At 40.6% G+C, this 13,744-nt stretch overlaps 1 protein-coding gene across 9 annotated transcripts in view; it reads right to left on the reverse strand.

Moving 5' to 3' along the window:
- Window positions 1-3,728: 3,728 nt before the first annotated feature.
- Window positions 3,729-13,744, reverse strand: part of EEF2K (eukaryotic elongation factor 2 kinase) — a 220,552-nt gene continuing 210,536 nt past the window's right edge. For all 9 annotated transcript variants that reach the window (XM_085629051.1, XM_085629048.1, XM_085629049.1 and 6 more), the window contains 2 exons: window positions 12,856-13,034; window positions 3,729-9,880 (listed from right to left, as the gene is read on the reverse strand). In XM_085629051.1, the coding sequence (XP_085485177.1) occupies window positions 9,771-9,880; window positions 12,856-13,034 (289 nt within the window). In that variant the 3' untranslated portion in view covers window positions 3,729-9,770. The remainder of the gene's footprint in view (window positions 9,881-12,855; window positions 13,035-13,744) is intronic.

The following is a 13,744-nucleotide window of genomic DNA, read 5'->3' on the forward strand; positions in this document are numbered from 1 at the left end:
CCTACCTCGCCATTTGTGGACCGAAGTGGTCCTCTTGTGGTGCTAACACCGAAGCTCTGCTCCTGTCTCCAGTTACGACATCGATGATATCTCTTGGCAATCTTCTTCTTTTTTGAAGTTTTTTGGAGAAAAACTAAAATTTCTTCTTAGCTTCCTGTCTTGCTTCCAGACCCAACGGCAGAAAAAAGAATCTGAAGATGGCCACCGCGCATGTCAACCTCCAGGATACAGTCTGGTGTCACACAGGGGACGTACCTGGCACCAAATGGTGGTCGCCAACGACCAAAACAAGGGGGAAAAAAAACAAAGACAATTCCAGACCCAACCACTAGATGGCGGCATAATGCACAGCATGTGAATTCAGAAAAGGATCCACGCTGCAAAACGTCTTGTTGTATTCACACAAGCTAAATAAACACACATTCTCAGCACAAAATGGGTCCAGCAAGATTTTCGTAAAAAAAAAATATATATTTTTTTTTACATCTCAGTCGCTCCAGTTACAAAAATTCACTGCTCAACAGGAAATTCTGCTATGAGCAATGTGCCCCTTCACCCCACCCCAGGTATGTGCAGTGAAAGGAAGGCATCCTTAGGTCATACTTTGATGCTTCTCCTGCTTCAGGGCACAAGGCATTCTCGTGCTTACTTATCATTTCTAGTTAAACACTTACCTGCCATGTGAAGTCAGTCTGGTGGTTTGTAGTAACAATATTGTGGGGGAAAACGTAGATTGAAAAAAAAGTTGAGCCAAAACTATGGTCGCCAGAACAAATTTAATAAAAAAAAGTTGTGGCTACAGTAAAATTCGAAAAATGTTGTAAGTGGCTGAGAGTGCAGAGCTTCCTGTGATATTCCACATAGAGTGTAACAACAACTTTTTGGAAAGCTATGACTTCTTAACAACCAGAAATGTTATGTACACCAATAAGTTTCACTCTTCAGAAAGACAGTGACCAGCACACATTTCTTTTAAATGATGATCTCAGCTGTGCACTGGCAATAGTATCTTACTTTTGTTATTTAGGTTCAGATTTTATTGATTTCCTCCTACTTACAGGTCCACCACTACACTTTCACTTGAAGAATTCCCAAAAGTTTGGGAATAAATATGCAAACTGCATTCTTTTAAACGTGAATTCGGGAAGGGTGGAAATAGCAAAGTCTGAAGATGGCCCTGGAGGTATCTGCATAGAGGCACTACCCTTTGTCTTGCATCCTTGCTCTGAGGGGCTGGAACGATTGCCGTCCCGTCTACAAAGAGGCACTATCAGGGGAGTGGCTCGAAAACCCAAACGAGAGAGAGAGAGCATAACTAATTAAAGGCTGAGTCCTGTACCTTGTTCTTGCTGTTTGAATGGAGGCTTTAGATGGCTGGATGACACTGTGGATCCTTTTGGCCTGTAGGCATGCCATAGGGAACTAGGATACAGCCATATATGTATAGCATAGCCTTAGGAAAGTCTTCTCCTTGCTGCGATGTCACAGATGGGCCCCGGAATTTGGGGTGCATAGAGACAAGCCGTAAAATCATCTTCTCGAATCTGGATTGATAACGGGAGGCATAACGATGCCTCATGCCTTCCCCGAAGAGTTGCAGGAAGAGGCTGAGTCCAGCTTGGACTTGCTTTTTCTTAGACTTGCCCAAAGATTTTGACCTTGAGAAAGTTGGGTTTGAGACGAACGTGGGACCTGGAGTGGGTCCATGCCCTCGGCTTTGAGCAGGACATGCGTGGAGCCTTCTGGTGCTTTGCCACACTGAGCTTCACTTCTTAATCTTGAATGCCTTTTGGGTTCATCTGGGTGCAGTTGTCGCAGGCCTTGGAGTCGTGTGAAGAGCCCAAGCACCGGAAGCACACCTCGTTGGGCTCTGTCACAGACATTTCTTTCCGTCAGTCCTTAGAAGGTTTAACCATATCATCTTATGGGAAGACATCCCTTGCACACTGGAAAAGCTTTAGGTTAAGAAAAAATCTGTTCAGGAAGGAAAAGCAAATAGCGTGGATCCAGATCTGCGTCTGAAGGCGTGTAAAGGAACTTATGTCGGTGGCACTCCTATGCCACTTTGCCCGTCAACTCTGGAGTGGAACCACATTGATGCAAAGTCAAGCAGTGCAATCTACCAGTGGGAAGGAATACTGCTTTAAATTTTTTTACAGATCCAAGTCTGGTGCCTGGGGATATTTACAAGATGAGGAGTCGTCAGGTAGAAGTATTCATCATAAAAAAAGCTTTGAAAATCATACAAGAAACTTTGAACTTTACACACGCTTCCATAGAAAGCTTGTGCTGCTTTCTCAGAACCAGGGTATGCGATCACATTTTTTCTTCCCAGACAAGCTACAAGTGACCAATTGGAAGATAGCTGTAATCTGTGCCATTGTGGTATTTGGTAGCCCTATTAAAGAAGAATTTCCTAAATCAATCTGGTCTACAGCTAGACCCTGGGACACTGTCTGGAAGTCTGCTGATCAAACTGGCCTCCTCTCAGGCTAGCGAAAATAACTCCACATACACTAAGTGGTCACACAGTCAGCACGGGAACAGTGGCCTTCACTGCCTACCACCTCTAAAGATTCTTGTGTTCACTCCTTAGGCTTGACAGGTCTTTAGCACCTCCTGCATCAAGCTCCTTTACCAAATATTCTGGCAGGTCTCCTTTGTTTGCCAACTCCTGCTGGCCACCCACCCATGGCCTTCATCACCAACACTTTCACAGCAACCATGTTCACCCCTGTCCTGCCCCTGTCTATCTGCACATTCACCAAGACAGTGACTCCTTCTGCCCTCCTTGTACTACAATGGACGTGTAGGAGAGGATGTCAACCATCTCATAACCCTGCTCAAGAACAACCTAGGTATAGATCCTTTTACATCACACTGAAGCTGAAGCAAAATTACTAAGAAAGAATACAAAACAAATTTAACAAATGAAATCACAACAAACAAATAATTGACTCTTTCAAAACAAGATTAAGCATTTTAAAAGCCTGACAGCGTATTTTCGCTCTACATCTGTCTTCCTCTCTATCCAAAATGTTATTCTTTCACTAATGTGGGGGTCAACCCTACCTATTATAGCTTAACCAAATCCTTAAAGAGAGCTGGAATTCAGAGGGCGTGACCACATTCCTAAATCCACCAAGAGAGATTATCAGATTAGCCTGCTAACCTAATCAATTACACAGCCAACCTCCAAGAAGAACGTGGGAATGCTAGACCACATAGTTGAGCACCAATATCCTGGGGTGTTCAACATCAACAACCTATGTTGTATAGTATGTGGCTTCCAAATTCCAATTTATTCTGGTTGCTTCACTTTGCGCTAGTTTTCACACTAATACCTGCAAAGTTAACCAGAGTTTAGTTGTTGGTCTCCATCCATCATAAATAACAATAAGAACTGCATTCATAACAACACAGAGAATGCCTAATCATACACACTACTAGGTTTGTATAGTTGCAACCTTATACATATATGTATAATATAGATATATCTGGGGAACCAGGATTGAGTACCAGCATCGACTCAACATCCTGTGATTCTGGGAAAATTTACTTAATCTCCCCGGGTCCCAAAATTAAAAAAAATATATAATAATGTGGCCTTGTGTAATGTAACTGGTGCTCATTTAAAGCGCTCCAACACCTTTGGGTCGAGTTTGCGTCATATCAAAAAAATATATCTGTGAAAATGGCAAAAATACCACACAGGTTCTACTGATGAATAAGAGAAGGAAGATCTTTATTTGTACAAGCAAGATTAACAGACGCCAAACGTCATGAACACGATACAAAAACATTTTAAAACATTTTTCACATGTACATTAAATATTTTTGCATTGTTTTCAGATATGTTGTTTGAGCATTCTGAATATCAAAGATCATACGCCTGGTAGGGTATAAAGCATTAGTTCACATTTCTCAAATAAATACATAAAATAGATTGTGTTTATTTTATAAACATAATTAACTTCATTCTGAAACAGTCTTAGAACATTCTAATTCACACTTTGCTGCTCCCTCCTATCTTTGGACAAGCAAAACGCTAAAATCACGTAAACCGTTAAAACCTTACACTCTGACGAGCGAGAAAGCATCAACAATTAATTGCAGTAAGAAAACATACTCAACACTTTGGCATCTTTGAATTCACGCTAATGCCAAGATACGTGAGAACAAATAAAATACTAGGTGTTTTTGAGATGACATTGCGACCTAGTTGAGTTGAGATGAGCAACACTGCCATGAGATGGTGCATTTAAGGAGTGCTGCAAACAGATGAATAACAAAATTTAAAGGAAAAAAAAGATACACACTGAATTATCTATTATTGCTCGTAATAGATGTCACTATTAGTTTAGCCAGTGGTGCTCATTTTATATACCAGAAGATGGAGAAGGCTAAAAATTCAAACCTGTAGTCTAGAGATCACACACACAGCTATCTGCAATATGTGCATTAATCCACTGAGTTATCTTACCAAATGAATAGAACGCTTGACTTGCATGCTGTTGTGGAAAGAATGCGCAAAGTTTCAGTACATTTGACCAGAATATGTGGATATGAAACATTGAGATAAGAGTGTATTACGCAGCAACATAGGCACCTTCTTTATAATATGCAGAGCAAAGTATTCTCACCTCTGTGTTATTCAGAATACTGAAAACCCATGAGCAGTTCCATGATCATATAGAGGAAACATGTTGAGTGCTTTTATAAAGTCATGGAATTCAGAGGTGACTTGATATCTTCCGTTTGTACTACCTGACATATTGTTTTCTGTATAATAGGGACCCTTCAAATGACATACATATAGATTAAAAGAAATCTCAGAAATTTCATTTGATTTTTCTCTGTTCAAAACCTCTCAAATATTTGCTTGGTTTGTGACAATACATTAGAAAGAGCCAACAATGAAATCATAGAAAATGTAATATTGTGAAAAGATGGCATATTTTCATCTATAGACATGGTGAGATAAGAACACCAAACAAATTACAATGTAGAAACAAGACGTCTATGCATTTCATAACAAAATGTTTGATTAAAACTTAATCTACTGTGTGTTTTTTAGCAGATCATTCTTTGATATAGAAAAGCAAGACAATAAAATCGTATTTCTTTTCCATGTGTAAGCACAAGGTACTGGAAAATCTTCTTGTGTTTAACCAGTGAGCCGCAGGTTGACGCACATGCCAGGCTGATTTCAAGAACAGTGTTTTAATGTTGCCACTTGTGAACTGTTTCAACTTTTGAGTGTAAAAAGAAAAAGGAAAGCATGTCTCTTCCCATCTACTGAGAAGGGACAAGTGGCAGCTGTGTGCGAGTAGTGTATGCATGGCCATCGTATCATACCTAGCATCCCATAAAAAGTTATTAAAAACACTAGCAATGTGTTTAATCGCAAGAACATTCTGATGTCAGAACTCATTTGCAAAAGGAAAATTAATCAACAGATTTGTCACGTGCTAATTGTCGCCCATGAGGGTATCCTGGCGCTATAAACAACATGCCATTATAATAATATTACATATCCTATGTATTATAATATTGCACTGGTATGGAGGATGCAGCATGGGAAGGTGCACCTTCAGCCACCTGGCTTTTCAGGCTAATTCTGTGGTCTGTCCTAGTTCACACTGTCCTGGTGACCACACAGTTCAAGTCGCTAAAGAAGCAAAGCTGTTCTGCAGTAGAAAACAAGTCTCAGTTTCAGTGCATGCATGGAAATCACAATAGCACACACAGACTTATTACAGATATCAAGCAGGTCGCACCACTGACATGTTCCGGGACCTGTGCACCAAAATATCAAAGCTGCCTTATGGACTGTTTCACATTAACAACAAGAGGCGACATTTTCATTGACTACTTCTGTGCACCTTCAGTACCTGGATGAAGTGCCCCTGGAAGCATAAATGTAAAGGTTTCCAGGTATTGTAGGCCTGCCTACACTTCGGGCAAATTTCAAGAGGTTTATTGTGAAATCTATGCAGTTCCCATGAGCATGTTAAAACAGACTGCACAGCCACATGCGTATTGTATTTACTTTTCTGTTTTAACAATGAAGTTCAGTCTTGGTTTAGTCAAAATATGAAAACACGTGTTATTTGTTGATTTTTTTTTAAAACTCATTCCCCACATGGATATTTTAGCATTATCTCTGCATCAAGAGAAGTCTGCTTTTATCAGCCCTCTTTTTTACCCTTCCTGCCCACGTAAACTATTCTTTCATCACGACCTCCGGAGGCAGATAGCTGATGAGGAGCTGCAAACCCCCCAAAAATGGCAAAGTAAGTTTCTGTTTTCTCACTGTATTACACAATTTTGGAAGGCGTCTTTGAAATGAATCTATGCACAGCCCTGGTATGTGCATTTCTGCACACCGAGGTCCCTTTAAACGTTAGGCTACATCATTAAAAATACGGAACAATCATACTGAACCACCAAAGGAAGCTCTGTGATTTAATTTAAGAGAAAAACATCTAGGGCAAGGTACACATTAAAAGCAAAATGCAACCATCATTTACATCAATGAACTATATCTTTCAACAAAACTCTAGTTCTTTATAGACTGCATATTATAAGGTCTCAGTCAACAAACCCACGCAGCTCAACAGTGGCACTGGTTCCCTAGGCGTCGCATAACCTACCTAGTGGCACTCAATCAGATTTAGGATACACAAGTGCCAAACTGATCAACTTTTGTTTAAAATAAAAAAATGCGGATCTGCCTTTCCTTCAAGCTCTTTAGTTATATTTAGGTTGGTAGTCAAGACTTTTTGATTGCAATAAAATCATATATATATATATATATATATATATATATATATATATATCTTGCACTTACTAATAGGAGCTTTCTGCCAGCTCTCTTCATTAGGTTGTCTGCTGTCATTCACATTTTTGTCCCGCCTACCACAGCATACAACTTAAGTCACTTGGTCAGGCCCTTTCAGCCATTGGCTAAATTCAGAGTGGTGATGGAATTCTGCTCTTGCACAATGTGCACTTACATACAAAAAGTAATCCTTTTATACAATTTTATAAAAAGCATTCAAAAACAAAACAAACCTTGGCAAAACCGAAAGTAGGCAGCCAATGCCAGATCTATGGGAGTTGCCACTGTTTAAATGTAAGCTGGCAATGTTTATAAACCTTATGAGGATCCCTTCCTGTGCCTCTTAAAAATGCTTGGCCACAAACTGCAAAACTGACATGGCCACATCAGGACCTACAAAACATTCAAAGTGCTTTTATTATTCTACTGGGCACATAAAAGACATGCATGAGTAGGAAGTAGTAATGCACTAAAAATTAATTATCAATCTGCTCCTGTAAAAACAAAGTCCCAACTCACTAACCACGTTGGACCAGTCAGCGATAAGTAACAGTAGGTTTCCACATGAAGTGAAGTGTTGCTTCCACATGAGGGCAAACAGTACCATATCAATGATGTGCGATTCTGCTTAAATCCCCAGTCTACTGTAAAATGTGGCAGTCTGTTTTGCTCCCTTTATTTAGTTTTTGAAGGCTCTCGTGTACTTAGGAGGACCTGAAAGACGAGATTTTGGAAATAGAACCTGGAAGGTCTGGATAATTAACTCTCAAGAAAAACCACCCTAAAAGTGTAAAAAAAAGAAATTAAAAAAAAAGACTATTTTTGGGGATGGATGAGTTCAGAGCTTCTGCCCAGAGGGAGTAACACACAGATATGTAGATGCACACAGAATGTGCTGCTGCTGAGAAACAATGCTCTTGTACCAATCCCCAAGGGAATGTAACAACTGTATAGTTCTTTGCAGATAGAGTTTTACACAGTAGATGGGACACATGCCCTGTAATATGAACCATTTGATCCCGTTTAAAAAGATTCTTAGGAGTGAGAACCCCCTATAACCTCCTAGTGCAGTGGTTCTTAACCTGTGGTATGAGGACCACTGGGGGTCCGCAAAGCCTTCTCAGGGGGTCCACAACTTGTTAAAATAATTAAATATTATTAGCAGATTAATAAAGTGCATATAAATAAAGAAGCACAATTGAAAATTTGAAAACCTTTTGTAACGGCGAAGGAATTTGAAATTGGAGGCTAAAAATCAAGTTAGCTAACCATCCCATTAAAATTTAGATTTTTTTAAATATTTGTTTGTCAATAAAATAAATTAGGTTATCAATAGTGTATTTGTGGTTGATAAATGCTTGCTTCTGTATTTGTTGTTTATTGTTTTGCGGTTCAAATAATCGATAATGCTTAGGCCGGGGTCCCTGGCTTCCAGGAATGACTCAGTGGGAGTCCTAAGATTCCAATAATGGTTCAGTGGGGTCCCCCGGGTCCAATAATATTTATGAGGGGGTCCACAGAAGTCAAAAGGTTAAGAACCCCTGTCCTAGAGAGAGAGAGTTGGGCTTGTGTGCTACATCAACTGACAGCAATCCGAGGCTGGGGGAAAATATTCCCAGAGCTTTTAGCCAAGGTCCAGCACTAAGTAGAACATACCATGGCTCAAGGTCTTTTTAATGAAAACTCGACGAGCATTTAGACCACAGAATAAATCCAGGATTTTTACTGAAAGGGAAGAAAACGTTTTGGGTTTCATATATCAGAATAAATACTATTTTTCTATTTGAGTAACAAATATGGACAAAATGCAAACAAAGCACCATTCTCCATGCCTCTGTCACTTTTTAATGTGTACACGAGGTATGATCTGCTAGACATGTGCTCAATTAACAATTTGAACACGGGCTTTAAAGTCTTTTTGTGTGGAAGACGGAAGATGTCACAGGTAAGTGCCATCCAAAACAAAAGAATTGGAATGGAAATACTACACAAACAAAAATCATGGCCTAACTAAGAAAGTAACGAGGCCCGCTGTGTTATCTGTTAGAGTGTCTGCACATCATTTAGGATACTGCATGTCATTCTGATAAAAATCAACACAAAATGTTACATAGCTACGATGGGTTTCAATGAAGTTAGTACTTACTACCTGAAGTACTAGAGAGCAGTATAGTTGTGTTTTCTTTAAATATTAGTGCTCCACTTGTATTTAGGTCCAGTAGCACTAAATTCAATGAGCATATGCACAGTTAGATATCACAGCTACCACCTATTTGGACTGTGTGAAGAGATGTACCGGTCTTCTTTTTCACTTAAAATAAGCCAGTTGAGCGCTGAGAGACACCATTCAAAAAGCACAAGCCGTCAGAGAGTTTCGGTAGGTTGGGCTGTGCAATGCTTATTTAATGAGCTAATCTGATGTGGATAAAATGTAATACCCGTGTTCATGACCCCACAGTCCATGGGCACGACACGTTTCAAAACAGTAAACTGTACCTTTGTTTATGATATCCCAAGTATTTAAGTGCCAGAAAATCTTTCGTAAAATGGGAATCAACTGCATAGATTCACCGCTTCAAAGCAAAATCGCATAATTTAACATTTCAAAGTTTTGTCACAGCGTAAATCAGACTTCAGACATCCGAGGAATAAAAAATATAAAATATGTCAAGTTAGCAAATATTACAGTTTTTCAAATGCATTGCCTCATGCACATAAAAATATATCATACCACCCCACCCATTATCAAATGCACCAAGTGCATTATTTTATATTTTTACCCTCAAAGTAAACCAGAGTTAGAAAATTCAAATATTAACAAAGTAACACAAGTTTCTTGAACAACACATAAAAATACATCTCTTGTTTCTGTAATCTAAATAACAGTCTATAATACACGATGGGCGAGCACCCTTTATTGAAAGTTCTACTCCTCCATCATTGCCCAAGCTTCCTCTGCCTTCTGGTAGAATTGATTTGCGAGTCGGCCTTTCATAGCTTCCATGGCTGCGTCGGCCGCCTCTGTATACAAGTCACCTGTGGACAGCAATAATAAATGAAAGTCACCACAACTGCATAGTCAAACTCTAGCTGATGAGCTTACGTTGGATGCAAGGAAGCCTTTTTGCATCTGCATAATTGTTCAGGTTTTCACTTTGTTCCCATGCAAAATAATTGATAAACTAAGCAATTAGATTGTTTGCGATTATCAACGAGTGTTCTATCAAATTTAGTTATTTGTATTGAAGGTCGACAGTGAACCCCATTTCTAATGCTGGAGCAAGCGGTACCCGCAGTCCGACATATCTGCAATGATGGTCTTTTGCAAGACAGGTCAGGCTGGAACTCCTCCTCGACATGTTGTGGAATAAGCAACCTGTTAATTATCACTTCAATGACAGAGGTTGAATTTAATGAAATAATTAGGCACAGTGAGAGTCTGACCTTACAGATCTCTGAATCCTGAAAGCAATGTTGCTCTCTTAAATAACACTGCCCAATATGGCTGTGCTCTCTTAGGGATCCCAGTCAATTCATTATAGTAGTGTACAAATGGAGTGCTCAAAGGATGTGCTGAAAAGAGCACACTGGAACCTGCAATAGTGCACAGCCAATTTACAACTCAAGTAGTAGTAACAAAGCTACATTTTCCTGACCAGCCAGTAACGTCAACAATCCACTATTGAGTAGCTGGTATGATCAGTAAACTTGTTCTCCAAGACAGGAGTCTCAATCCTGAAAATGCCAAGTAATATGCCAGCGTTATCTAGGAAGCCATTTTGTTTGTCATGGGGAACATACACCCAGTGCTTTCGGTGGTTGCAGGTGGGGACCACCAGCCCACATTTTTCCTCATCAGACTTTGACCCAGAGTAAGAAAGAGAAAAACACAAAAGGCGTAATGAAGGAGAAAGGGGAAAGATGGAAAAACAGTGACAAAGAAATAAGGGTGGGATGGTAAACAACCTGAAGGAGTGAAATACATGGTGAGGAATGTGGTGGAATCAAGGCTATGCAGCTTTTGTATTTGGCACCACCAACATTCAGTAGCGCCAGCCACGGGCTTCAGAGCAAATCTTCGGGACCCGGCACTTATTCTTTTACAAATGAAGCACTGCAAACACCACTTTATAAGTTTGATGTTAACTTCAGCTCTGCCTAAAGCTTCAGTAAATCTTTAAAAATCATTATTGTTGCACTGCTGAAAAGCTTGCATATGACACAACGGTGGATGAGTAACCACTTATTATGCCTATGAAATTGATGACTATGGGGCCTAAAGGCAGGTATGACAAGTATATGCTGACGTTAGTTTAAAGTCACATCAATACAATACAACATAATTAACATTTGGAGAACTTTTGTGTTTTTGTGGGGAAATATTTTTTGCATGGAGAAACCCAGTGGCGTGACGGGGGCCTCATTTGCAGCCGTCGCAGGGGAATCACCAGCACCGCCATATTTGCCCCTGCTCTTGAATTCGGCCGCAGCGGGCGGCTAATGCAGGGGCTGCCACGAGCGGCAAGAGGCCTAGCTACACCACTGGGGAAACCATTTGCCTACACCCACATTTATTTTGGGGCAGTACATCCCGATTCTAACCCTGGAAATGCGCTTACTTCTGCTCTTGAGAGGATTACATTTGCATGTGTCCACGGTGGGAAACTACCTACATGTTTTGGAGAACACCTACAAATGTACAAGTTTGTGGTTGTGTATCTACAGCTACTGGTGCACCTACACAAGCACACCTTCAGACCATGCTTACAGACGTTTCACAATAGTAAATGTGTTTTGCATGTGGAAACCTTTTCATTCATTTTTTTGTAAGGCTTTGTGACTGTAACAAGACACACACACCTGTCCCATTCATCCCAGAATATACATAGATCCCTGTGGTCCTTTTGTTTACATTGATTGAACAATTAAAGTAAACATTGTTGTGCTATTCGTAAATTGTCTGCTGCAGAATTGTGTCCCAGGTTTTTAGAAAAGTCTACAGGCCTCATCTTTGCCGATGGGTGTTTGGTAGAACGCTTCACAATCATTTGTGGTATCCACTAAATTGGAGCGACTTTCATATTTACAGATCCTTCATAATAGCAACTTTTCTACTGGAGGCTCCTGTTTGAGCTTAGACCATGGAAATGCCATGTTTCTTTCCGTTTCATCCAAATTGATGAAAGATCTCGAGCCACACATACCAAACAACTCTAATCATTACAACACACATACAACTAGACAAACACTAGTGGCGGCTCCTCCGCTATGGCAGAGGAACGTCGCCCCACAGCTTCATTACAGCCTGCATGGAGAGCATGCCCACCCCTACAGCCCCTGGCTGAGCGCCTTGCCACTGCACTCAGACCAATCACAACGCTCCATTGGAGCGTTGTGATTGGCTTAGGGGTGGGAGCCTGGCTGCCTGCGTCCTGTTCCTGGAAGTGGACTCTGGAGAGCAGGAGCAGGGACGCAGGACCCGGCCGAAGGTAAGTTTAAAAAAATGTTTATGTCCCACTCCAGCCACTTCATTCCCCCCCCTCCCCCCAGCGGCACCCCTCGCGACACCCACACCCGTGAGCTATGCCGGCCACCCCTGATAAACACAAAAGCTTCCCACTCCTAATGATCCAACTGGCACAATCACAAAACAAACTCCTGTCTGTGAGGGGATCTCCAAGGCTGGGTTGTGCAGGTACTCAAACTCTAAATGTGCTGCTAGGCCACACAAAAGGCAAAACAGTACTAGACAAACCTCTGTACCAAAACTTAGTGTTTGACATTGGTTATCTGGTACATTCAGAAGTCAGATGAGGGGCCAAATGTGATTATTGATATTACAATCAACCTTCTTCCTGTTATATTCTTTACAACCGTAGATGTATCTGTAGCCCTTGTTGTCACTCTAACATTTTGCCAAACGTAGAGAAGCACATAGAATTGCTCTTGGTTAAAATATACCAATTTTGATTTGAAGAGGAAATCAGCGGCGTAAGAAATGCACACTTTACCTGATCTCTGAGGGTCCTTTTCTAGATTAAAGCCTCCGGCCATTAACATCTCTGCTTCACGAGACAACAGGAGGTACTTAGGTTCGTCCTGAGTGCCGTCATATTCTCCCCCTTCGTCGTAATCCGTCATATTGAGGGCAGAGTCGTACCAATAAATGGCCTCCTTCCAGTCCTGCACTCTGAAAAAGATTTACACCAAACTCTTACACAAGGAATTCTTAAGAGTCGAAGCTGCCAATGTTCTTCAGCTCAAGTTATGAAATTGGTACATTAGCTTCTACCAGAGTAAATGTTTTTGACGTAAAACGTAGAAAGCACATGAACAATCAGTTATCATTTTGTCTTCAAAGACCCTGCAAAAATGCCTGAGTTTTGTTACTATTTTGCCATGTCTATATCCTAAATTTATTCCCACACAAGTGAACGAGAGTTTTAGAAAGCAAAGTAGAGAAAACTGCTAAAATCAAGCTTGGTAAGTTAAAATGCGGATCACCTCTTGCACGCCAGCTCTAGACGTGTACTTTCAATGGCGTGGTACTGCTTTTATCTTACTAAGTTCCGGCTGCTAGGCAGTACATAAAAGGGACAGAAACCCGCTAGAAACTCTCCGATAGTTATAAATCTTACTTCTGTCCTAAAGGCTTAATGAGATGCTTTCCCGAATAAAATACTCATAGATCGAACTTGCAGACATGGCTCAGCTTAAGTCTATAAGCACCGAAAACAATGATTCGCCAAGGACACAGCAAAAAATAAACATGCATTCAGTTCAGCAGTTCAATTACTGTAAGCTCTTGATGCCAAAAGAGAGAGCTAACCTAAATAAATCTACGCATACATTTAATGAAAGTCAAAAATTGCAAAGGGTATAGGGAGACAAGGTCGAAGA

Source organism: Triturus cristatus, chromosome 10 (genome assembly GCF_964204655.1).
Source record: "Triturus cristatus chromosome 10, aTriCri1.1, whole genome shotgun sequence".
In the NCBI taxonomy this organism is placed as follows: domain Eukaryota; kingdom Metazoa; phylum Chordata; class Amphibia; order Caudata; family Salamandridae; genus Triturus; species Triturus cristatus.